This window comes from Diachasma alloeum, unplaced genomic scaffold (genome assembly GCF_001412515.2).
Source record: "Diachasma alloeum isolate Michigan unplaced genomic scaffold, Dall2.0 Dall_scaffold_00277, whole genome shotgun sequence".
In the NCBI taxonomy this organism is placed as follows: domain Eukaryota; kingdom Metazoa; phylum Arthropoda; class Insecta; order Hymenoptera; family Braconidae; genus Diachasma; species Diachasma alloeum.
The window spans coordinates 970,096-997,106 of record NW_021680416.1 but is presented as its reverse complement, the minus strand read 5'-3'; the positions used below and the strand labels follow the sequence as shown (position 1 = coordinate 997,106).

The 27,011-nt window shown below is 35.1% G+C and overlaps 4 protein-coding genes across 4 annotated transcripts; all 4 read right to left on the bottom strand.

Moving 5' to 3' along the window:
• Positions 1-669: 669 nt before the first annotated feature.
• LOC107038120 (aldo-keto reductase family 1 member A1-A) lies at positions 670-7,717 on the bottom strand. Its single transcript, XM_015257026.1, has 6 exons — positions 7,573-7,717; positions 6,192-6,476; positions 4,224-4,418; positions 2,513-2,710; positions 865-1,013; positions 670-777 (listed from the first exon to the last, which is right to left on the bottom strand). The coding sequence occupies exons 1-6, from the start codon at positions 7,648-7,650 to the stop codon at positions 735-737; spliced, it is 948 nt and encodes a 315-aa protein (XP_015112512.1). The 5' UTR covers positions 7,651-7,717; the 3' UTR covers positions 670-734.
• A 1,865-nt stretch (positions 7,718-9,582) lies between these two features.
• Positions 9,583-12,912, bottom strand: LOC107038121 (1,5-anhydro-D-fructose reductase). The gene is made up of 6 exons (XM_015257027.1): positions 12,807-12,912; positions 12,365-12,649; positions 11,402-11,596; positions 11,138-11,335; positions 10,734-10,882; positions 9,583-10,427 (listed from the first exon to the last, which is right to left on the bottom strand). The coding sequence occupies exons 1-6, from the start codon at positions 12,882-12,884 to the stop codon at positions 10,385-10,387; spliced, it is 948 nt and encodes a 315-aa protein (XP_015112513.1). The 5' UTR covers positions 12,885-12,912; the 3' UTR covers positions 9,583-10,384.
• Positions 12,913-16,425: 3,513 nt separating this feature from the next.
• Positions 16,426-19,760, bottom strand: LOC107038055 (1,5-anhydro-D-fructose reductase). The gene is made up of 6 exons (XM_015256928.1): positions 19,681-19,760; positions 18,294-18,578; positions 17,332-17,526; positions 17,068-17,265; positions 16,661-16,809; positions 16,426-16,603 (listed from the first exon to the last, which is right to left on the bottom strand). Exons 1-6 carry the CDS (start codon positions 19,756-19,758, stop codon positions 16,561-16,563), a joined length of 948 nt encoding a protein of 315 aa, XP_015112414.1. The 5' UTR covers positions 19,759-19,760; the 3' UTR covers positions 16,426-16,560.
• A 1,637-nt stretch (positions 19,761-21,397) lies between these two features.
• Positions 21,398-25,480, bottom strand: LOC107038079 (ribonuclease P protein subunit p30). Its single transcript, XM_015256961.1, has 5 exons — positions 25,034-25,480; positions 23,594-24,087; positions 22,063-22,130; positions 21,907-21,986; positions 21,398-21,553 (listed from the first exon to the last, which is right to left on the bottom strand). The coding sequence occupies exons 1-5, from the start codon at positions 25,122-25,124 to the stop codon at positions 21,420-21,422; spliced, it is 867 nt and encodes a 288-aa protein (XP_015112447.1). The 5' UTR covers positions 25,125-25,480; the 3' UTR covers positions 21,398-21,419.
• Between the last annotated feature and the right edge of the window lie 1,531 nt (positions 25,481-27,011).

Here is a 27,011-nt window from a genome sequence, read left to right as displayed (position 1 = left end):
AGATTTTTCAATTTCCTCTTTATGTAAAATAAGTGGGAAATTGCTCTCGTAGTGGATACAGTGATCGCCAAATTTGTAATATTTTATTACGGTTAAATATTGTAGCCATCAATTAGATAACATCATTCGTGGAATTTTTGAAGCACCTAAATATCCTAAATTCAAATTTTCAACTATTTTATCAATCAATAATCGAGGTAGGAAGATTGATGATTACTTGTGTAATCGAAAATCCCCTTTCAAGAAATTTGGATTATTCATTTAGCAGTAAATTTACAGTTTCATATTAACAAATGTTAAATATATCATTATTCGTAAAAAGTCAGATTATTAATATTATATTATTTGAAAAATTGAATCAACATATTTTAAACCTTCAATAATGTAAGGGTCAAATCCTTGTAATATTACAGAAATTTAATATTGATGGGGATCCCTGTTTGGGTACAATATAGTAATTTTTGCAAATAAATCAGCAATATGCTGCCGAATGGTTATTTTGCGCATCGTCTCCTTCTGTCCTGTATAATTCATTCAAATTTCAGTGTTAGTTGATTTTTATTTCATCCTGATAAAAATTTCATTAGACAAACATTGGGATACGGAAAATCACATTGAAAACACATTAATTTTTATTAATTTTCAATTTTATTATGATTGTGAGAAAAAATGAGTTTATAAAAATTATGTTGAATTCATCAAGATGTTTGCCTGCTGACTCCTTTGTACATTTTTTAAAACGGAATTGAAAACGGGTAATATTGATGATCTTTAGCCCTGTGAACAAAGGAAAATCCCAGAAAAATAAAAATCAATCGCTGCTGTCTTCGCTTCGAAATGAATTTTTTTCCAAAGTAAACTTACTCGGGAAAACTACCCATGCGTTCTCCAGAACCCGCGGACTCGATCGTCTTCATCTCCTCCGATGTCAATTCAAAATCGAAAATGTCGATATTTTCTTTGATACGCGACTCTGTTACAGATTTGGGAATCGGTGCGGCGCCTTGCTGATACTGAGAACGAACGAACTATTAATCGGAAATATAATTCCCAGCGAGGATTGCTATTTTTTCTTAATTTAATAATGTACTGCACATTTTTTTTTACACACACTCGTGAACTTTACGCATGCCGTGCGGAAAACAAACGCTTCTATACACTAAACCGTTTCAAAAAGTGCACTTTTGAGGCTGGTATCACAGAAAAAAAATTGAATACAATTTTCAATAGAAATTCAATAGAAATCCGATATAATTTGCCGTCTAATTCGCTGGGTTTTCCCGCAAAAATTTTTGACTTGTTTAATTGTAAAGGAAAAAGGAATCGTTATAACAGTGTCAATTCGGGGATTTTGAACCTTTTGACCCATTCTGCCCTTGTGGGAGTGTTTCACGAAGGATAGGAGATTAGGGTGAATCGTTCCAGTGTTCGAACGAATAAGGTCACAGTTATTTTTCACGTAGATTTAAAAATATAACGAAGTCGAAAATTGATTTTAAAATAATTATAACTCCCCTGTAGATCTCCATAGATAATAGAAAAAAATATTATGGATATTAATTGACGATACAATTAATGATATGAATACAAAAAGCTGAAAATGTGTGAAAACCCAGTAATCGAAATGCGTATTCTGTAATGGGAATATGCTATTGGCGGCGTGTCATCGAAAACTGTTTTTTCCGCTGGTAATAAGATAACTTAGACATTTTCAATCATCACAATATCATTTGGAAATGTCATAATTTTATTTTTCATGTATAATGCGAGACATCTCTACCTTCTACTAATTTATTTTATAGAAAGAGTACCAATTAGTTCGATTACTGGTCTGGTTCGAACACTGGTTGGTTCCCCTATATAGCGTTCCACATCTTGTGACGTCACCGGATATTATTGCATAGGATTTTGGAGTAGGTGGAAGGGGCACTAGAATAATTCTCGATATTAGACATTCGTCCAGACAGGATGAGTCACTGAGGACGGGAGTTTATATAGCGTTCCACGTTTTGTGACGTCACTGGATATTGTGAGATAGGGTTTTGGAATAGGTAGGAGAAGAACTTGAATGACTCTCGATATTAGTTTACAAGGATAATTCACCAAAGACGCGTATTAATGTAAATCAGCTCATCTCGTTTTGCCATGCCATTCCTCGATTATAAAAAAAATTTCAACCACATTTTGTGGAACTGCCCCAAGTACGAAAACAAGAGGGTTAGAATGATGCAAAAGATTCGAAGATATATAGAATTACCACCTAACATCAACCGTATACTGTACTCATTGAAGCTACCTGTTATAAAAGCTATAGATAAGTTCCTGAAAGACTGTAACCTGAAAATTTAACGTCAAAACACAAAATACTCTGTAACAAATCAACAAGTGATACTGTAACCGCAATGTGAAGAACTATTTTGTAAAGCTAATAAAGCCTATACGGATTTCTAATGCATTAATAAAAAAAAAAAAAATGTCAATCACCCACCGAGGGAAAAACTACACAACTTACGACATATCTGCAGGCGATTTGAGCCGGTGTCTTCTTGTACTTCGCAGCAATGGCCAATATCTGAGGACTGTCCAAGGAATTGGCAACACCTCGACGATTCCCGGGTCTCCCCAGGGGTGAGTAACCAGTTACTGTGATCCCATGCTTCTTGCAAAACTCAATCAGTGGGACTTGATTAAGATTGACTGTCACTTCTACCTAGAATCACCTCAATTTATTAAAAGATTCAACACAAGGAGTGAAAATATATATCTGATAGGGGAGGGTCGGGCAAAATGGGTCGTGTTGAGATCTTTTCTAATTGACAATATTAATGACAGGTGTTGCTGCAGAGCCCGATATTATTGTTAAAGTATTTTGCAATTTTTAATCAATTAATATGTTGTCGTTGCTTCACGCACATTTTATTAGAGTTTATAGTGACTACGTACTAAACCTGTCAAGAGTCGCGATTTGACAATAAATTAGTATTGCTGAACTCTTCCAACATCCCATTAATTATTCCTCTTATTGTTAACCATGGAAATGAACAACGTCATCAATTGTCAATATCTTCATTTACAAGTGAAAATATTGAAAACTACACTGAGAGAAAAACAAACATGTTGTCAGACAAGTCTTGTTTAGGCCAACAAAATCGCTAGTTGAAAATTGCCAAAAAATAATTTGTTTGGTTCGAATTTAAAAGCCTTAAACACGAATAATTGTTTTCTTTCGACAGCAACAAAATATTTGGCTCAAGAAGCGGATAATTCACACCAGACGGTGCCTTTTCAGGATGAAAATATCTCATGTAGAGGAAAATTTATCAACAAATATTTTATCCCTAAGTTACAAGATTGCTATCATATTATTGTTGTTATATCATTATCATTGTTTAATTTAAGGGTTCATTTCTTGTCTGTGATTATTAGACAGCCGAAACGATAAACTACTATCCCTTGTTCCGCATAAAACAAAGATTTTTCGGGAGCAAAATACGTATGGGAGTGTCGAATAACGAAGGAGTAGTGCTAAAATAGTATATTTCGTAACGAGTGCAAAAAAGTGTTTTTTGGCGAGTGGGAGGTTTATATCACGAGCCGAAGGCGAGTGATATAATCCCACGAGCTAAAAAACATTTTTTCACGAGTTACGAACAATATTTTTCATCACATTGTGGCGGAAATTGGACTTTTAGGCACGCGGAGCGTGCCGAAAAGTTCACTTTTTGTCACAGCGTGATGAAAATGACATTTCTTGCGTGTACAGAGAATGCAATTTTTTTTGAACTACTAAATCTCTCTTTGCGACAAAAATTTTTCATTCAGGCGCACTCTCTGCAAGTTTGGCACAAAAACCCCTTTTTTGATCATTTTCAAAAAACTGTTTTCTTGGCACAAGGAAGACTTGTTTGAGAACTTTGTCGTTTTTCTCTCATTGTAGAGAAGAACACGAAACGTCCCATTTTGCCCGACTCTCCCCTATATCCGAGCAACGAGTCGTTTCATTTAACATAAGAAAAAAAAATCTTCTGTTGGAAATAATTGATTTATTTATTTATAATTCATTGATTTACGGCCGCGTAGTGATTATTGAAATTACCGGTCAGTTTGCATCACGAAGTGTGCGTTACGTCAGAAATTCTACGAAGCCAGTAATTTTACCATTGACTTGAGTCATGTAAAAATGACGAGAATTTTCGATTCCTAGGAGCAATAGCAATATGTACCTGGTTATTCACAGGCTTTATCGTGGCAACTTCCATGATTCGAGCTATTTGTTGAGAATTGAAATTACTGAGTCCAATGCTGCGGGCCAGACCCTGTCGAACACATTCTTCCATGCCCCTCCATGTCTCTAGGTAATCAGTGTCTGAGAACATGAGGCAATCGTTTGAATCCCGGGGCATTAGCTCCTCACTTTCCTGAGGGAAGAATTGATATTGAGATAACGAGAGCAATGCATTTGATAGGGGAGCTGGTGCATGTACCGCCCACCTGAGGGAAATGAGTCTTTTTTTCCAGCCTCGCACTCTACAAGGAGTCATAAATAGAGATGCGAATGACCCGTCATATGACGGTCATGTGACCGTCATTGACGGTCACATGACGAGGCGTTCATGACGGCTGTCACAATTCCCCCTCCCCCTTCTGTGACCGTCATAACTTGTCAAGAAAAAATGACAGTCATTTTTCATCTATATAGATGAAACTTTATTTTTTTCTCGGTCAATTTTCAGTTGAATTCCTTTTGTATTGGCCTAATCCGCATTTTGAAATGGAAATCACGTTTTTTTTCCATCCATATAGATGAAACTATTTTGTTTTATTCATGACCGTCACAAATTGGAAATTAGTTATGACCGTGATTATGCAACTATATAGATGGTTTGACAACAATTTGGTTACAAATGATTTGTGACAATCAAATGATTTGGAGTTGGAAAATTTGCGCGTCACATGATCGTCACAAGACCGTCATTTTTTGGTCATATGACGCGATCTAAAAAATGACGGTCATTTTGCATCTCTAGTCATAAACGGTTAAAATGGGTTCTTCGAGGTGTTTACTCGAAGATGTGAAGAGGACAGATTTTATTTTAACATTAAACATATTTAATTATGTCATTCAATTGCCATCGGCCAGTGAGCGATGGAATCCAACTTTGAGGGTAATACCGCCCGGCAGGCGTCCAGTACCGCCCACCTTGTTTTCATGACTTTTTTGAGCAATGCAGACCAACTGTTATAATTTTTCCTATTTTCATCCTTCGTGTCCATTCTTTGGCTCCATTTTGAGAAAGATTTCACGTGAATAATAATAAATTATCCTGAATTTACCCGATGTTCCAGTGGCCACCGACTACCCCAAACAATCGAGCTATCACTCGACCGTCCTCTAGCGGTAGCGTCTAGCAGCCCTGTAGAAACCCTGGGCGGCATTACCCACAAACTCTGGGCGGAATGACCCACAAACGCGGAGACTGATAAAATAGCCAATAATAACTGATGAAGATATTTTTCTGGTATCGAAAAGGTCGCAATGGATGTGGAAATGTATAACGAACGTACACTACGCACTCCATTCACTTACGGACCAATTGGAAATTTGAAAAATCTTCAATTCTGGGGTCGAAATATTGTAAGGATTCAGTAGGAAATGATTTGGATTTTTTTTCACATCTTTGTACGGTTGAAAATTGAAAAATTCTGATCAAATTACTTGTTGTTATCAAATATTTGCACAATAAAAAAGTAAAAAATTCTCAGCCAATGCTGAAAAATACGGGTGGGCGGTATTCACTGATCTTTGTACATTAGTTAACATAAAGATCAGTGGCGGTATTATAACGTCGTTGCATAAGCAAAGGGGCGTAAGTGGTGTATATGAACGTAACTCTCACGCCTCTTTGGCTCTACGACAACGATAAAGATTCTTTTTTTCTAGTTCTCTTTTCACTATTCATAAAAAAATTGTCGTGAAGTGGAATTCGTATTCTCGTTTTTAATGAATGAATGAATGAATGAATGAATGAATAAAATGATTATAAATACTTGCGAATCTAAAGCCATAACAAAAATATTCTGAATTATCATCCAAAAATCATGAAATGGAATTGGTTTACATTTTTACAACTTCACTGTTGAATTTATTTGAAGCGGTGAAACTGAATTGACTTTATCTAACAAATTATTACCTGAAAAGCAACTGGCCAATGGATCAGGTACAAATCCATGTAGTCAAGTCCCAAGTTTTCCAACGATTTCTTGCACGTTGGGAGGACTTTATCCTCAGCATGCGCTGTATTCCACAGTTTCGTTGTGACGAACAGATCCTCCCTCTTCACTGTCCCATCCTTGATCTTCTCTCTGATAGCATCGCCAACTTCTTTCTCATTTTTGTAATAGAATGCTGTGTCGATGTGACGATATCCGATATCAATTGCGTACTTCACAGCCCTCTCAACTTCACCCGCAACTGACTGCGCACGGAGAAAAAAGTTAGAGAAAAATTAACGAATAAGTCACGAAATCGTGAAGCGAGCTCGATTTTCACTACTGATTTTCAGAATTGTCCTTAAATTAAATTATAGTAAAAAATAATATGAATGTTAATAATAATATTAATTATATTATTATTATTTAATATATTATTAAATTATAATAATGATATGATAGCAATCTTGTAACTTAGGGGGAAAATATTTCTTGTTAAATTTTCCTCTGTATGAGATATTTTCATTCTGAAAAGGCGTCTCGTGTGAATTATCCGTATCTTGAGCCAAATATTTCGTTGTTATCGAAAGCAGAGCAATTAATCATGTTTGAGACTTTAAAATTCTAATCAAACAATTTATTTTTTGGTAAGTTTCAACTAGCGATTTTTTTTTCCGTTTGCCCGGAAAAATTTACAGAACGCGAGGGTAATTTGTGCTGAAACTGTAAAAGTTACCCTGCACTCCATCAAAAATTATCCCAGTGAACGTGATGATTGTTCAATATTGCGTATAATTTTACTGCAACGGAAAATCATTTTTTACCGAACGCGTTCAGTGCAATTTCACTTCCATTCGTCCCCACGGTCTTCAGATGGGCGCACTAATAATAATAGACTGTTCATTCATTCTATCCATTTATTCCAAACGAGAGTCGTTAAGGGGAGACTGCTATGAGTTTTTAAAATCATGGGTTATTGGAGTGAGACTTTTCATACGTTGAAAATCAATTATATAGATCTGAGAACGAATAATTAGTGCAAAAAAATTTTTTTATTGTTCGTTTACCCGAAAACGCTTAAAATGCCAAAAACAGTCCAGGGCCTCCAATTTTTGAGCTACGAAGGATTTTTTTTTTTCAAAATTTTCGGAAAAATATCCAACTTTTCTCTCCGCGTAAAAAACTTCGGTGATATAAAATTGATATGTGCATTCAAATTTGTATTTCCCGCGCACTATTTTTGCGCCAAAACATTTGCTATTGCGAGGATTACGTAAGGGCGTGATGCTCACACGAGAGAATGAGGAATTCGGCAAGTTATTTTCCAGTCGTTAATGAATAATAAAAATTGAGGATTCGTACCAGATAAGTACCGAGACCAAACATGGGCATGAAGTGTCCATTTGAGATCTCGATTTTTGGAACAGCTTGTGCAGACATTGTTGATATTCCGATTGTTTTTGTTGATGATGCGCAGTGATTTAGACGACTGCCGGACGGCAACTATTCTCCGGTGATTCCCCCACCACTGGATAGAGGAAGCTAGAAAATATGATCGCATAATATGATCAGCCCGATATTTCCGTAGCGAAGTGGTAAAACGGTTCAAGTCGACTCATCTCCCAGTTGAGTTTTTGAGGAATATTTCCGAATCTAAAGGAGATAGCGAAATTTTTGTAATTACATTTGTTGTAGCACTCAACCGGCTCTACAAAAAAGGTCATAACAAAAATTTTGCTGACTCCCTTAGATTCCGAGATATTCATTGGAAACTGGTCAATAGTCAAAATTGACTTGTACCCTTTCACCACTTCGCTACTGATTTGTTCTACTTTCCCAATTTACCGCGGTCGAAGTTATTTCAAACTAGCGAAAATGAAAATTGCTAGGGGAGGTAGTGCCTGCACCGCTCACCTAAGGAATGACGACTAATTTTAATAGAATACCAATCGAAATTCTGGAGAATTCCAATCAAATTATCTAGCGAATTCGCTAAGTTTTTCTATTGAATTTTTTCATACGTGGTGAATCGTGGTGCGAAATGTAATTCAATGAAAAAAGTATTTTAAGTATTACAAAAGTATGAAAGTATAAAAAGTATAAAAAATTAGTAAAAGTACTTTACTAGTGCGTAAATTTCCACTTTTCGCACGCACGTGTAACACATCCTATTGTTTGTGATACCTGCCGAGTTCACTGCTCGAAACGGTAGTGGGGGTAATGTAGTTGTTTTGTGCACGACTGCGTAATATTCAAGAGCGTGCGGAAAACAACCGTTTTACGCACATTAATAAACCGTTTCGAAATAGTTATTTATGGCACTCATGCCTGAAACTGGCTGGATTACACACTCGACGCTTCGCGTCTCGTGTCTAATTCAGCCGGTTTCAGGCTTCGTGACATAAAATTCTGTTCAGTACTTGTTGGGAAATTTCGTCCTTAACGTGTGTGGTTACATCACTCGCCTTCGGCTCATGCTGTAAACCCCACACACGTTAAAGACGAAATTGCCCCACACGTGGTGAAATATACTATTTCATCACAAGGTCCACAAAGTATTTTCTGACGAATGTGCTTAGAGGCCTCGCCTTCGGCTCGGCCTACAAAGCCATATTCGTCAGAAAATACTTTTGGACCGTGTGATGAATGCAATTTTTCGTCAGAAGGCCCGTAAATCGCGATCAAACCGAGCAAAGCGAGGTTAGAATCGCGGTTTACCGGGTCTTCTCACGAAATAGTTATTTTCATCACAAGGTCCACAAAGTATTTTCTGACGAATGTGGCTTTGTGGCCGAGCCGAAAGCGAGGCCTATAATCACATTCGTCAGAAAATACTTTTGGACCGTGTGACGAAAAGTATACTTTTGACGCAGGTGTCCCAAAAATACCTGTTTGCGGAGGATATTTCACGATTCGTTCGCTGAAGAAACCACACACGCATGAAAAAATGCAATAGAAAACCTAGCGAATTCGCTAGAAAATTCCATTGGAATTAGAATAAGAATACTTGGGCATCAATTTTCTACGTTTTTTCCACTCAGATTCTGTAATGCAAAATGAAACAAAAACCAGTGAAAAAAACTTGGAAAATTTGTGCCCAATGATTTCTAATAGAAAAAATCGCAATAAAAAATTTCCAACAGAAATTCGAAATCTATTGAATTTTTCTTATCGAATATCTAATAGAATCAGCGCAAAAAACAAATAGAATTTTTTTATAGAACGGAATTCAATAGAAATCCTATAGAAACCCCATAGAATTCTCATAGAATTCCAACAGAATTTTCCAGCGAATTCGCTAGGTTTTCTATTGAATTTTTTCAAACGTGCATGGGTGCATAAATGAATAAATCAATAATTCGTTTGTCAAAGTATAATGCAACAAATAAAGTTTATTAAAAAATGCTACATAGATTCATTAATTTGGTTTACTCATATTCTGTGTAAAAAGATCATTAAATCATATCGACGCGTAATATTGAAAAAACATCAACGTGTATCCCCACATAGGTGAAGGTGACACGCCAAAATTCCCGCCCCATATTTCCCTGGTCGAAATTCTCCCCGTCATTTCTCTTCCCGACATAATTCCTTCTTGTTAATATTCCTTGCGCCAATTCTCCTAACCCAATAATTCCTGCCGATAAAATTCTCCGCATGGCGTATTTATGCGGTTTTTTTGAAATTATATATTTGGTTCGTGAAAATCTCTATTCAAATTTCAATAACAGGCAAATGTGATGGCATTTCGAAGCGTAATGCACTCGGCGACGTGTGATTGGTAACTGATGGATCGTGGGATTGATATTTCCGTGTCCCCACTATACCTGTTCTGTATTTATTTTTATAATATGACACACCTGTTGAGTGCTTATTGTGATTCTAATGCCCAATCCGCCTACTATACAAGGCCTTTTTCAACTGATTTTGTGTTTATTTTCGTTTTGTCATTGAGATCCTTTGTTCGAGGTAGTTCTGTTGCGGGGGGATTTTCTCGCGGGGAATTTTGACCGGGGAATTTTGGTATGTAACCTAATCGATTGGATCGCTCACAAATACTCGGGATTTTATGCAGTAAGAGACAGCAAGATTTGAAGAACAGCATTGTTTTCATCCTGAAGTCCATTCGAAGTGCCTGTCCATCTCACCGAAATATTTCCCTTCGTCATACTCATTAGAACGGGATGGAGAATGGATAATATTTATGCTCTTTAGCCCTGCAAAAAAAATTAAATAATATTAAAGTATAGTAGCCGACCGTAATGGATGGATGAGTTAGGTGTCGCCTTAATTTACAAGGAATTAATAACGCCCGATATAGAGTCAGATGCTAACTAAAATATTAAAAGAATGTATTAACAATCACTCTGGCAAATGAATATATTGTCATGACTTATAAATCATAAATATTGTGATTTAATTATTACAGATGAATGGGGACTCTATAAAACCGTAAGTAGGAACGAAATATGAATACAAAAAAAAATATTAAAGCATAGAATGAATGTTAAAAATAGACTTACTCTTCAAAAGCAACTATTCGTTTTTTGTTTCCAACAGAGTCGATAGTTGTTACCTCCTCAGGTGTCAATTCAAAATTGAAAATGTCAATGTTCTCCTTGATACGTGACTCTGTCACGGATTTGGGGATGGGTGTAACGCCCAGCTGATACTAAAAATGAAAAAAAAAAACTTGGAAAATTCTTATAGAAAAAACAGAATAAGTCGTATAGAAAAATTATCATCCATTGACTTTTTCCTGTGAAAGAATATCTATTGAAATTATAGAGAAAAATCAACATTCATTGAATTTTTCAGTGGAAATCATCTGTCATCCGAATAGGATTTTAATGGAACCCCAATCGAATTTCTTATGTGTAATAGTATTCATTCACAATCTATGCCAGACAATTTTTCCAATACGTACCAGATATCGCAGGGCGATTTGGGCCGGTGTTTTCTTGTACTTCTCAGCGATTGTCTGCATTTTGGGATCGTCTAAGGAATTAACAACGCCATGACGATTTCCTGGTCTTCCCAGAGGTGAATAAGCAGTTACCGTGATGTTTTGCTGTTTGCAGAACTCGATCAAAGGGCGTTGATTGAAATTGACGTTCACTTCAACCTGAGATCATTTCAATGGTCAAGTGAGTGCAAGGAGTTGAACGTATATCGAAATAATAGATGATACCTGGTTATTCACAGGCTTTATCGTGGCGGCTCCCATGAGTCTCGTAATTTGTTGAGAATTGAAATTACTGACTCCGATACTGCGTACCAGACCCAAACGCACGCATTCTTCCATTCCCTTCCATGTGTCTAGGTAATCAATGTCTGAGAATAAGTACTTGCCGTTGGAATCTTTGGGCGTCAAATCATCGCCTTCCTAAATATTCAAATAAGAATTCAATTAAAAATTATTCAGTCGTTGAAGAACCGAACGACGGAAACGAGGGGAGTTGATTCCATTTGAAGATCAGTTTTGGTGGAATTATACTGTTGAAAATTTTGAGCTGAAACGTCGGGTTAACTTCTTGAGAATTTCTATCACGTTATCGTTTCACTGGAATTTCAAGGAATTTCGTCACTCGAAATTGCCAATTTTATGAACAAATTCATGGAAACTGGTAATTTTAGGTCAATTATTACATGAAAATTGATAGAACTCAGGAAAATTGAGGAGAATATATTCTCGAGTTGGAAATTAATTGAAAATAAAGTGTAATTAGAGGCTGAGTAGGCATGAAAAAATTTAAGAAAAAAACCTCTCATAAAAATTAGGAGTCAACATTTGAACTCATTGCGTTTGGAGGTCTTCCTATAGGTGAATTCTGTATTAATTCAATACGAAAGTCCCTGATTTATGATTCACTGGGCCGAAGCTTTTAGAATTTTTAGTCATTTTCTCATCTCCTGACTCAAAAAAAACAATTTTGTGCGCCAAGACATTCCCACTTTATCGTAAAGTATTCGTGTTTACTGATGAATACTTCACGCAATTCTTGTCCCCCCAAGTGATTTGTCCTCAAGAGATGATAGGGCTCAACAAATTCGTTGATTTCTCCCTCGATTCAAAGATATTGATTGATGTTGATTAACTATTGAATTGATGTAAAATAGAAAGAAATGGCAGGAAATCAATGACAAAATTCACCTTGAAGCCGAATGGCCAGTGAATGAGATACAAATCGACGTAATCAAGTCCCAAATTAGCCAGTGACTTCCTGCACGTCGGCACAACTTTATCTTCGGCGTGAGTGTTATTCCAGATTTTAGTAGTTATGAACAAATCCTCTCTCGTCACAGTGCCATCCTTGATTTTCGCACTGATTGCATTCCCAATTTCTTTTTCATTCTGGTAGAAAAACGCAGTATCGATGTGACGGTATCCATTGTCAATCGCGTATTTTACAGCTCGTTCAACATTTCCAGCGAGTGACTAGGGAAAAAAAATTCTTCGAGTGAAATTATTTTTCCCGGCTAAACGTACACATTACTAATTCTCTCAGTACTCCCAATAATAAAAAAAATTAATATGGAGGGAGAATACATAAAAAATACATGAGTTTGCAACGGAAAAAGATAAATTCACAAACCTCATAAGTGCCAAGACCCAGCATCGGCATGAATCGTCCATTCGAGAACTTCACTTTCGGAACCGTTGGTGCGGACATTTTTTGTACCTCAATTCTTCTCTGTTAAACTACTATCAATATAATTAAAATTTTGAAGATTAAAATCTGAAATAAATTCTCAACGAAAGAAAAATGAAAAAGAAACTTCTGATTGAGTTTGTGCTCAATTGACAGTCTAGTATTATTGATAATAATTATCTAGAAGTGAATGAATAACACACGAAAAATGTCTCTGCAAGAATCGAGAGTATATTTTAAAAAATTTTAGGATAATTTTTCTGCTTATTTTTCATGAACGGCGCAAATTTTGATATTAAACAAAACAAAACAATTGGCTGTGTAGGAGTCGAATTATAAAAATACTTATTCGTTTACAGAAATTCGTATACAGAAACTGTTAATGTACACATTTTTTTTTTAATTTCGAAAACAAGAAACATCTGTAGCTCAAAAATTGGAGACCCTAGACTATTTTTAACATTTTAAGCGTCTCCGGGGCAAACGAACAATAAAGAATTAATTTTCTGCACTAATTATTTGTTTTTAGACACATATAATCGATCTTCAATGCTTGAGGAATCTCACTCCAATAGCCCGCGACTTTCAAAACTCATAGTAGTCTCCCCTTAATTTCTTAACACTCATCAAAGTTAGAATTCACGGAAAAAGTTGTCAATGATGAATGATTTTTGAATAAAAAAAAAAATTTTAGGCTTCTTGAATTTATTTTTCCTCATTACACTTAACGACTCAACTGGAGTTTATTCATGCTACTCTAAGAGGCAACAGAAGGCTCTTAATTTTCCAAATTTTTGAACAAATTTCCTGCTGAAAGTTATCGATATTTTAAAAAATCGAAGCACATTAATCTCCAGAAGGTGATGATGAAGATCAATGTGCTTTGGGTTGACAAAATATTAACAATTTTGAGCAGGAAATTTGTTTAAAAATTTCGAGAAAACGATGGCCTTCTGTTACCCCTTAAGGACACGTTCTGTTTCTCACCGAATGCTATGATAACTTACGTACGACAGATCACTTTGAATTCGAATTTATACATCTCAATTGCCTGTTTACCGGACCCTATGTGTCCCACCATATCCTTTCCCACCTCAATTCCGACCACAATATCCCCTGTGCAACCATGAAATGCATTTATTTTTCTTCATTCTTACAGTTTAAAAACAATATTAATAGGGAACATACGTATTTTTTTATTATTTTTCTTTCTTAATCTATAAATTGTAACAATCTCCCCAATAATTTTTTGAATCGTCCAATTCGCATTTTTCAATGAGAAATCGTTGATTGAAAAGTGCACTTTTTGGGCGCCTCGAGTGGGCTGTGACGTCACAGCACTGTAGTCGCCATGCCTCACTCACTCTCGTAGCGGGAGTCGACAGAGCCGACGCGCGCTGTCTCTCGCACGTTAGCAGCCTAGTGTGACCGCCGTGCTGTGACGTATCAGCGTCCGAGTGCCCCGTCCGAGCGATCAACTTTCAACTCATTATTAACATTAATAATCCATATCAAAATCAAATTTTTTTCCATGGAATATTTTTTTTATGACCCATAGAACAAATTGAAAGGGGAATTTGATCAATTTGAACAAAATGTATGTTCCCTATTATAATCAATGTTATCTAAAGACTTCTCAAAATTTTCGCCGGTTCAAGTGAAATTCTTAACCAGAAAATTATGAATGAAATAGATTCGGACCGCTCTATCCCCCCCCGGGATGCAGAAAAATGACATAACACGTCACTGATTGGTCATAAGAAACGTCAGTGATGGTCATGTGAGAGGTGCAACCATGACAATCTGCCGTTACGTGACAAAAACGTGATTGTTTCATCATCTGATCGTCATATTCCATCTAATTAGTGGCATCTCAGTGGCATCTCAGGGGATACTAAATCGAAATTCAAAAATTTCCCCACGATAACTGCCATAGATCGACAATCAGAATGCGGTAAATCGATCGCGGTGAATCGCGATGTTAACATCATTGCGGGAAGTCCTCCTTTAGTTGAAATTGAAGTTTAGATTTGCCATAAGGAGGGACACAGTAGAAACCCCAATTTCATGGGGCACTTTCATATGTCGGCGATCTTCGCGAGAAATCGCAAAGTTCATACTTCGCGTTCAAGCGAAGGGGGAATTTTCTAGCGAATTCGCGGTTGTCTGTTTAATTTTTTCATACGTGAACACGCGCCTCAGTCGTCCTAGTTATGAAATCAATGAAATCCTCCGTTCCCAAATAAATAATCAAGTACTTCTCTTTTAATAATTAAAAAAACTTCTTTTTTGAATTTCATATTGTCAATAGTTTAATAGTTTTTCTCGAAGAAAGAAGGTTGCGACGAGATCAGAACAATATTGATGATTTTCGAATACGGTACAAATACGTGTCGACGCGAGAAACGAAATGGATATCCATAAAAAATAAGGGAGAGTACTTACCTCGGCGCCGGACGGAAGAGAACAGAGAGCTAGACAAGGTGTCAATCTGACTCGTGCCTCTCTATTCACGTCGTCACTTTCATTTTGATGTCTGTGTTTTTAAATCCCTAGACTTTATCGGTAATTTCGCTGATTATTTTTCCAACCCAAATATCGGGCAATATAATTGGCCCATTCGACATCACGTGGTACAAGCTACAGGGTTTTCAACTGATAATTTTTTAATAATTTTCTCTGGTAGTTGTTATATAAAAAACAAAACATCATACAGTCGAATTAACCCCTCGTCAAACTGACAGATTGAATTCAATTGTGGTAATTCGAGGATTTTTATTCGAAATGAGTAGATTCGAAGTTCATTCCCTGAAAATTATTTAGAATTGATGAAAAAGTAAAGGGGTATATTCCCGTCAATACGGAGAAAACGAAGAAGACAATTTGGAATCAATTTACCAGTTTTTGTGGTGAGAGAAACTACACATTGAGTGCTGACACGAGTGAAGCTCAATTGTGAGTTTCGTCTCATGGTCCAATTATATTGCCCGACATTTGGATTGGAAAAATAATCCCCCGAATACCACACGAGCTTCAAAATTAATCGGGCATTTTCCTCAAGGTTCCCTGCATACAAACGAAGTCGTCAAGTTTTTTAGGAAAAATCACTCGTGCTTCGCGCTAGTGATTTTTTAACGTGAAAAACTTGACTCCTTCGTTTGTTTGCAACGAATCTATCTGAAAATACCCGATAATTTTGAAGCTCTTGTGGTATTACAAGTGATTATTTTACCTATCGTCGTATTTCTCATTCTCTGTGATATTCAAATTTTAATAATCCTAGTTTTCGGAAGAGTATTGAAACAAGTTTTCGGGAAAATCTGGGAATTCCTCCTGCCATAGCGCGTTGTTCCTCAGGCGGGTCTCAATAAATAAATAAATCAATACTTCGGTATAAAAAAAATAGTATAATACAAATAAAGTTTATTAAAAAATGCGATACAGATTCATTAATTTGGTTTATTGATATGCTGTGAGAGGCGATTATTAACTCATACTCACAAGTAAACATTAAATTCACATTAAAAAAAACATAAAGAACAGAATGATACAATAATCACATGTCACAATCGATTGAACTGCTCACAAGTATCCCCAATCCGATGCAGCAAGAGACCAACAAAAGCGCTGTTTTCATTCTGAATTTCATTCGAAATGACTGTCTATCTCGCCGAAATATTTCTCCTTCTCATACTCCTTAGAACGGGATTGAGAATGGATAGTATTTATGGTCTTTAGCCCTGCAAACAAAAAATGATAATATGGAAATATAATATGAATGTTATGAATGAACTCACGCCTCAAAAGTAAAAATGCGTTTTTTGGTTCCAACAGAGTCGATGGTTGCCACTTCCTCAGGTGTCAATTCAAAATTGAAAATATCAATGTTCTCCTTGATACGTGACTCGGTCACGGATTTGGGGATGGGTGTAACGCCAAGCTGATGCTAAAAATGAAAAAAAACTTGGAAAATTCTTGTAGAACAAACCCAGCAGAATAAGTTGTATAGGAAAATTAACATCCATTGACTTTTTTCTGTGAAAGAATATCTATTGAAATTATAGAGAAAAATCAACGTTCATTGAATTTTTTCAGTTAAAATCATCTATCATCCAAATAGGATTCTAATGGAACTCCAATCGAATTTCTTATGCGTAATAATATTCATTCACAATCTATGCCAGACAATTTTTCCAGTACGTACAAGATATCTCAGGGCGATTTGGGCCGGTGTTTTCTTGTACTTCTCAGCGATTGTCTGAATTTTGGGATTATCTAAGGAATTAACAACGCCATAACGGTTTCCTGGTCTTCCCAGAGGTGAATAAGCAGTTACCGTGATGTTTTGCTGTTTGCAGAACTCGATCAAAGGGCGTTGATTGAAATTGACGTTCACTTCAACCTGAGAGCATTTCAATGGTCAAGTGAGTGCAAGGAGTTGAACGTATATCGAAATAATAGATGATACCTGGTTATTCACAGGCTTTATCGTGGCGGCTCCCATGAGTCTCGTAATTTGTTGAGAATTGAAATTACTGACTCCGATACTGCGTGCCAGACCCAAACGCACGCATTCTTCCATTCCCTTCCATGTGTCTAGGTAATCAATGTCTGAGAATAAGTACTTGCCGTTGGAGTCTTTGGGCCACAAATCATCGCCTTCCTAAATATTCAAATAAGAATTCAGTTAAAAATTATTCAGCAGTTAAAGAACCGAACGATGGAAACGAGGGGAGTTGATTCCATTTGAAGATCAGTTTTGGTGGAATTATACTGCTGAAAATTTTTAGCTGAAATGTCGGGTTGACTTTTTAGGAATTTCTATCACGTTATCGTTTCGCTGAAATTTCAAGGAATTTCGTCGCTGGAAATTGCCAATTTTATGAACAAATTCATGGAAACTGGTAATTTTAGGTCGATTATTACGTGAAAGTTAATAGAACTCAGGAAAATTGAGGAGAATATATTCTTGAGTTGGAAATTAATTGAAAATGAAGTGTAATTAGAGGGTGAGTAGGCATGAAAAAATTTAAGAAAAAAACCTCTCATAAAAATTAGGAGTCAATATTTGAACTCATTGCGTTTAGAGGTCTTCCTATAGGTGAATTCTGTATTAATTCAATACGAAAGTCCCTGATTTATGATTCACTGGGCCGAAGCTTTTAGAATTTTTAGTCATTTTCTCATCTCCTGACTCAAAAAAACAATTTTTTGCGCCAAGACATTCCCACTTTATCGTGAAGTATTCGTGTTTACTCATGAAAACTTCACGCAATTCTTGTCCCCCCAAGTGATTTGTCCTCAAGAGATGATAGGGCTCAACAAATTCGTTGGTTTCTCCCTCGACTCAAAGATACTGATTGATGTTGATTAACTGTTGAATTGATGTAAAATAGAAAGAAATGGGAGGAAATTAATGACAAAATTCACCTTGAAGCCGAACGGCCAGTGAATGAGATACAAATCGACGTAATCAAGTCCCAAATTAGCCAGTGACTTCCTGCACGTCGGCACAACTTTATCTTCAGCGTGAGTGTTACCCCAGATTTTAGTAGTTATGAACAAATCCTCTCTCGTCACAGTGCCATCCTCGATTTTCTCGCGGATTGCATTCCCAATTTCTTTTTCATTGTCGTAGGCGAAAGCAGTATCGATGTGGCGGTATCCGTTGTCGATCGCGTATTTAACCGCTCGTTCAACATTTCCAGCGAGTGACTAGGGAGAAGAAATAGAGAAACATTACCGTTTAAAAATAAATATATGAAATGTTCTCACACTTATGTATTAAATTTTTATATACGAGACTGAAGGCGCGCGCCGCGCGCCTGGCAATTCTATAGATTTTATACGATTCATCACGTTAATATTTTAGTAGGTTGGATCAATTTAAGTATGCGAATTTTTATAGCATTACTAAGGAGAAAATTTTCGAAATCCATGAAAACTTCAATTGAGTACATACTTCGGTGGAAATCATTAACACCATCATCGTCGTCAGTAATCGATATTCTCGACATTATCAACAAAATCAGTATCATCATCATGTATGGAATTTCTCTTTCAGATATTTAGAAATAAACGTGTGGCATCTCCTTTTTATATAAGAATATATATACAAATAAATAATTAACCGCTCGCTCCAAAAATAATAATAATAATAATAATAATAATAATAAAATTATAATAATATTTATAATAATTATTATTTAATAATAATTATTTTAATAGTTATAATTCAGTAGTGAAGCGGTAAACCGGGTTAAGTCGATTTTGACTTTTGATCAGTTTTTGATAAATATCTCGGAACTTAAGAGAGATAGCAAAATTTTTCTCATGACCTTTTTTGTAGAACCAATTAAGGGCTATAAAAAGGTCATGACAAAAAAATTTCTATCCCTTTTAGATTCCGAGATATTCGTCAAAAACTGGCCAATAGTCAAAATCGACTTAACCCGGTTTACCGCTTCGCTACTGAATTATTCAAATAACTATTATTTTTATAATTTGGCGTGCGATATATATTTTAGAAAGATATATATTTGCGATTTTTTGGAGCTCGAATCGCACGTCAAATTGATTGACTTGGAATTTTTATTAACTCGTTTTGATCATTTTATTTTCATAATTTCGTCGGTTTTCCTCAGTTGTATTCAGAACGTCTATGTATTTATAGTGCTTGACATATTTTGTGATTTCACCACTTTTTGTAAACAGAAGGCTCGTACCCGTTCCTGGCGGGTATTTTTGCAAAAAATTATTTTCTTTTTTGGGGAGATAGAATTACGCTGTGTGCAATAAAAATGAGGAATTGACATACCTCAGAGGTGCCCAGACCCAACATCGGCATCGACCGCCCATTCGAAAACTTCACTTTAGGAACCGCAGGTGCAGGCATTGTCGGTTCTTCGATTGTTTTTCGTTGAATGGAAGTAACTGCTACCCGGGTACTTGAATATTTCCACAATGGATCGTTTCGGACTTGCTTTTATGCATTTCAATTTCCTGTTTACCATTCTTCATGTCCCCAACCGTAATGTCTCTCCACAATTTAACTCCGACCACAATATCCTCTATGCAGCCATGAAATTGAATAATATTTTTGGATGAATCCTGCGGTTTCATCGAATACGAAATTATGCGTTTTTCAAGAAACTTTTTCGGTACACGCGGAAAATAATTTTATAGAAAAACCTAGCGAATTCGCTAAACGATTCTATTGGATTTCTACTGAACTTTCTGTCAGTTTTGGCAGATTCTATTGAAATATTCTATAAAAAAATCAATAGAATTCGATTTTTCTGCACAACTTATTCTATTGAGAATATTTTCTATAGAATTTACTCGGCTCCAATTTTCCTCAACAAATTTTTTCGTTTGATTTCACGCATGAAAGATTTTAATAGAAAAACCTAGCGAATTCGTTAGAAAATTCTATTGGTTTTCTATAGAACTTTATACTAGTTTTATTATTAGAAAATATTCATTAAAAAAGTCAATAGAATTCGATTTTTCTATATAATTTATTCTGTTCAGATATTTTCTCTCTAGAATTTCCTCGGCTGAAATTTACCATTTTTTTCACTCTATTTTTCTTTTCTTATCAAGAAAATCAAAAAAAAAAATTGGAAAATTTGAGCTGAGGAAATTCTACAGAAAATATTTCAATAGAAACGGCCAAAAACTAGTGGAACGTTCAATAGAAATACAGGAGGATTTTCTAGCGAATCCGCTAGGTTTTTCTATAAATTTTTTTCGTGCGTGTGTTGTCAAAAAATATGGCAACAGATATAAATTAATTAATTGAAGAGAAGAACCATAGAGTGGACAATGCCTAAAAAATTCATGTCGTGGAATTCCTATAGAAAATATTTTAAAAGATCAACTTTTATAGAAAGATTAAACTAAGGTTTTTGTTTCTATAAAATAGTTTCTATTGAATATTTTCAACTCGAAAAAAACGCACAATGAAGCTGCAGCTTTCTTCCGTAAATTCGCCCGAAAACTGATAGCATTGTCAATAGAAGTTATGGAAACATATAAATTAAGCAGAAAAAAATTTACCCAGTGCTAACGAATAAAAAAGTACACAAAGAACTTAAATTTTTCACTACAAATGTCTTCAGGTATTGCAATCGCTACTGAGAAAAACCCTTGCGAACTACTAATCAATTAGTATTTTCCATACTAATTTATGCAATAGTCTACGATTCACATTTGATTGAGGAAAACCATGGAAATGACCAATTACGTAAATTCCTTCTCAACCTGGAATGATATTAGACTGTTTCTTCCTAAAAAAAATCTACAAACTAATCAACATTATTTTTTTAAATAATGTCATATTATAATGACGTTCTGTAGAAAATTGCAAACATCTTCCAATAGTCACTCTTATTGTTCATCTCGATATTCTGTATTCCACGACTGATAATAAATAAATTCTCCGCCCCTTTAATTAACTAATTACACGACTGCATCACTACGTAACAACAGGAAAAAATGAGAAATTGTTCTTTTCCCTATTTGTTTATTAATTGTATTATATCATTCACAGAATCACAATTTTATTTTTTTCTTATTTGGAGAAATTTCTTCCTCAGATTCGTCTTCGTCTTCACCATCTTCATCACTTGCAGGGGATTCTTCAGTGATTTTTATCGCAAATACAGCTTTTCCAAAACGTCTTCCTTCTGCAAAAGACAGTGAAAGAATATTGAAAATGCAAAAAACACGTTAAATGGAGTTTAATAGAGTTTAATTCAGTAGCGAAGCGGTAAACCGGATTAAATCGATGTTGACTTTTGGCGAGTTTTTGATGAATATCTTGGAATCTAAGAGAGATAGAAAATTTTGTCTCATGACCTTATTTATAACCCGCAAGTGGCGCTACAAAAAAGGTAATGACAATAATTTTCCTATCTCTTTTAGATTTTGAGATATTCGTCAATAACTGACCAGTAGTCAAAATCGACTTAACCCGGTTTACCGCTTCGCTAGTGAATTAAATAATCCCATTGGTAATTGGAGAATTATTCAAACGCACCAGCTTTGAGAATGAGATGATGACACTGTCCTAGAACCGCAGCCTTTGCTTTGACCTCACTGAGACCAAAAAGAGCACCACTGAAAATCAATTCCTGAAGTTAAGGATTGAGAACTAAAGAATTATTAATTTTTAATTTTAATCTCAAAAGGATACAGGTTGATTATATCATAGGGATTCCTGATCATCGTGTAGTCACCAGTGCCACTGGAGACTATAACATTCTGCAACAGAAATTAAACCAGAAATTTTGTGAATATGTAATCTAATAGGGATGGAAGGATAATGTTCAAAGATTTTTTTGCAGACTATTTCATGATCTACAGAAAAAACCTTTTGATGATTTTATCTTAATCGACTAGGTTCAAAGATATTTCAGAAATACTTTGGCTGGAATTTTTCAATCACGAGGGAACAAATTTCATAGAAAAACTCAGTGAATTTCATCGAGAATGTTATGGGATTTCCAATGAATTTTTTCCTGTACGTAAAATGAAGAGGTCCAATAGAAACTATTTTTTAGGGGAGGGTAGGGTAAAATGGACACTTTAGACTTTTTTTAAATTATTCATAACTCAGAAACAAATGTAACGATAGAGCTCAGTTTAAACTCATCACAAAGGGAAAGAATTGTTCTTTGTATTGAAGAAAAAATTATTAAATTTCCTCAACATTTCAACCAGTCACTAATATTTTTAAAAAAGTCAAAGGGGTCCATTTTACCCCAACCTCCCCTATAGATAAAAGTAAAATTTTATTGTTCTATACAACTTTTTCGATTGAGACATTCTTTTCAAAACTTGGATTTCCAATTCATTTCAAAACTTAAGGCCCGGGTGTACTATTTTTCGAACGTGATCTCGATGTTTTTTTTTATCTTTCATCAGCTGAAATTATCAATTAAGTCCTGCATCATGTAGAAGTTTTCAAAAATTATGAATGAATAATAAAAAAAAATAGAAAAAATTCTTAATTTTTTCAAAGAGCATTTTCAATTTATATTCAGAATAAGTTGAATAGCAAGAAATTGAAAAATGTATCTGATTTACGGTGACAAATGGTGGCCTGTCACCCAATATCATGCAGGGGGAAGCCTGATTTCGTAAATCTTTTCCCACACTGCACAGAGACATTTATTACGGAAGAGGCTCTTTGAAAAAAGTTGTAATATTTTGGAGAATTTTTTAATCACACTTTTATCACATAAAAATGGCAGATGACTACATACCACTGTTTTGAAAATTGAGATACCTAGCTGTCACTTCTCATGAGGAGTTAGTGTTTTGTTATCCACCATGGAAAATGACAGCTAATAGATAATTTGCCACAGCGAATCAGATATTTGTAATTTCCACTTTTTTCACCTCATTCTGAATCTCAATTAAAAACGCTCTTTGAAAAAGTTCAGAATTTTTTCAATTTTTTTCATCATTCTATCATAATTTTTGGGAATTTCTACATGATGTACCACTCAATTGACAATTTTGGATTACGAAAGATAAAAAAACCCATATAACATTCGAAAGATAGTACACCCGGGGCTTAAAATGAAAAACATGAATGAACAATAAAATGAAATGAGAATAAATTTGAACGATCACAAAGCTTCCACTGGGAAGCAAAAATGTAAAAATATAAACGAAAATTAGAAAAATTCCTAATGAACACAGAAAGAAAATCTACTCACTCTACTTTTCCCATAAACATGGAACAGATGTGAGTAATGAATGGCACTTTTTCTGGTGCTCCTCTCTATAACATCAGCATATCGAATTTCGAAGTGAACTCCTCTCTCAACAGCCTGCAGGTACAACTTCCTTGTGAACTTGAAACTACCACTGGAGGAATTGATGGTCACGATGTCGACGTTGACCTGGGAGCATGCGAATTGCAGAGCTGCTTGATTCTTCGGCATCACTCCGTAGAGGTCGAACTTCTTGAGACCAGTCGACTGGCCCAACGTGTACGTTTTCGCAGTGTCTGCGAAGGTGAAGGTGAGCCTACTAAGGATGCAGAGTTTTTTCTTGAATTCATTTTTGATGTCTTCGACATCGAATGGATTTATTACAGTTGCAAGGGGATCCTTGTTCTCGGTCTTCTCTCCTTTCTTCTTCTTCTTTTTCTCAACCTCGAGGGCACTCTCGTCTAGTGTCTGGTTTATTGCAACTGTTCGATATCCCACTGGATAATAAAATGATTATTACAATTTATTTTCGAACTTCTGGAATTTTGTTCGTGATTTGGAAATTTTTTCTTAATTTAAGGCCCGGGTGTACCATCTTTCGAACGTTATCTCGATTTTTTTTTTCATCTTTCGTCATCTGAAATTGTCAATTAAGTCCTGCATCATGCAGAAGTTTTGAAAAATTATGAATAAATAATCAAAAAAAAGTAGAAAAAATTCTTAATTTTTTTGAAGAGCAGTGAGCTCAGTTGATAAATCGGTTTCTGAGTTATGAATATTTTTTAAAAAGTCAAAAGTGTCCATTTTACCCCACCCTCTCCTATAGGGGTTTTTTTCCACTTTTTTTTCATTTTACCCCTATAGGGGAGGGTAGGGTAAAATGGACACCGACTTTTTTTCAATTGTTTATAACTCAGAAACAAATTTATCAATTGAGCTCAGTTTAGGTTCGTCATAAAGGGAAAGAATTGTTCTTTGTATTGGAAAAAAAAATTATCAAATTTCATAAACATTTCAACCCCTCCTTAACATTAAAAAAAAAGTCAAGTGTCCGTTTTACCCCAACCTCCCTCATAACTTTGTACTATAATATACTGCAGTGACCCTGTCATTGGCCTTTGTCTGTTGGGTCTACATAAACATACTAAATAAATAAATAAATAAATAAATAGAATAAGTTGTACAAAAAATGCAATTCTATCGACTTGTTCCACAGAATATTTTCTATTGACCATTTCACTAGAATCGGCCAAAAACTAATAGAAAGTCCAATTGAAATCCAGTAGAATTGTGTAGCGAATTAGCTAGGCTTTTCCACAGAAAATGTTTTCAATAGAAATTCAGCAGGATTTGCTACCGAATTCGATGGGTTTTCTATGAAATTTTTCGTGCGTGATATATTCATAAAAAATTATAGACTGCAGACACGTTTGCAGCACATACTTTCATATAGCCGCGATAAAAGTCGCCTCAAATTCTCTTTGTTGCCTCCATCGAAATTGATACACAAATCGTAAAAACCAATACACGACATCTTCAAAAAATAAGTGTGCGATTTATTCAGGACGATTTATTTTCGCTTCTAATGTTGACATTTACACGTGACACTCGGTCTTCAAAACACCCCCATAACCTAATCCTGCATTGTTGCTCACAGGAAAGGCTAGGTCGCGGGAAAGGTTGGGTAATGGATTCAAATCGAATCGTGTTCCACTGTTTATTTACATTAAATCCTTCTTATAACAATTAATTATGTTTTATCGTTAATGATGACCTGTGCTACACGCAACTATAATCGTGTCCCAAATATCTTGTTATAGGGGAGGGTAGGGTAAAACGGACACTTTTGACTTTTTTTTTATATTCATGGCGTGTTGAATTGTTCATGAAATGAAATGATTTTATTTTTCACTTGAAAAACAATGATTCCTCTTTGTGATGAGCTCAAACCGAGCTCAATTGATAAATCTGTTTCTGAGTGTTTTTTAAAAATATTCATGGCGTGTTGTATTGTTCATGAAATGAAATGATTTTATTTTTCACTTGAAAGACAATGATTCCTCTTTGTGATGAGCTCAGACTGAGCTCAATTGATAAATCTGTTTCTGAGTGTTTTTTAAAAATATTCATGGCGTGTTGAATTGTTCATGAAATGAAATGATTTTATTTTTCAATTGAAAAACAATGATTCCTCTTTGTGATGAACTCAGACTGAGCTCAATTGATAAATCTGTTTCTGAGTGTTTTTTTTTTATTTCATGGCGTGTTGAATTGTTCATGAAATGAAATGATTTTATTTTTCAATTGAAAAACAATGATTCCTCTTTGTGATGAACTCAGACTGAGCTCAATTGATAAATCTGTTTCTGAGTGTTTTTTTCAAATATTCATGGCGTGTTGAATTGTTCATGAAATGAAATGATTTTATATTTCACTTGAAAAACAATGATTCTCTTTGTGATGAGTTCAGACTGAGCTCAATTGATAAATCTGTTTCTGAGTGTTTTTTAAAAATATTCATGGCGTGTTGAATTGTTCATGAAATGAAATGATTTTATTTTTCACTTGAAAGACAATGATTCCTCTTTGTGATGAGCTCAGACTGAGCTCAATTGATAAATCTGTTTCTGAGTTATGAATATTTTTAAAAAAGTCAAAAGTGTCCATTTTACCCTACCCTCCCTTAATCATGACAATAGTTCGTTCGAATCTTTTTTTTTTCATTTGTAACTTCATAACGATTGACAACCCAGTCGGTTTTTTTCTCAATTTAAGGGGCAACGGAACCCCTGCGTTTATATGAATCTTTAGAACTGTGTTTTCTCCGGCAATTATTATTTTTTATTCATTAAACTACTTCATTGACTCAACAATGCGATAATCGAGCCGACAAAGTAATTTCATAGAGAGAAATTAATAATTGCAGGAGAAAACACAATTCTAAGATTTGATGTAGACAAAGGGGTTCCGTCTTCCCTTAAGGATATTCAAGTATGTTTTACAGTTTGGTACAGACACTATATTCAACCATTTTAAATCATCAAATTTGTCAATTAAATTGTGTGAGAAAGATTTGAAAAAAAATCATGACTATTTAGCGTAATTAAAATTACATTTTATACAGAATTATTATTTTTTAAAAATTCGTCGTGCTATTTCTAAAAAATTCTATTTGTTATTTCTGCCGATTTCTATTCAAAATTCAAATTTCGCCAACTGATTTCCCGTAGTCAATAGATTTCGACTCTTCTATATGAATTTTATCCCGATTTTTCTTATAAAAAAACTTGTGAAATTCATGCCCATTGATTCTCATAGAAAGAATCACAGCGGAAAAAGTTATACAAAAAAATCTCCACGTATTGACTTTTATATTTAAAAAAACGCTTGGTAATGATGCACCATTTGCGTCATTTTAGAA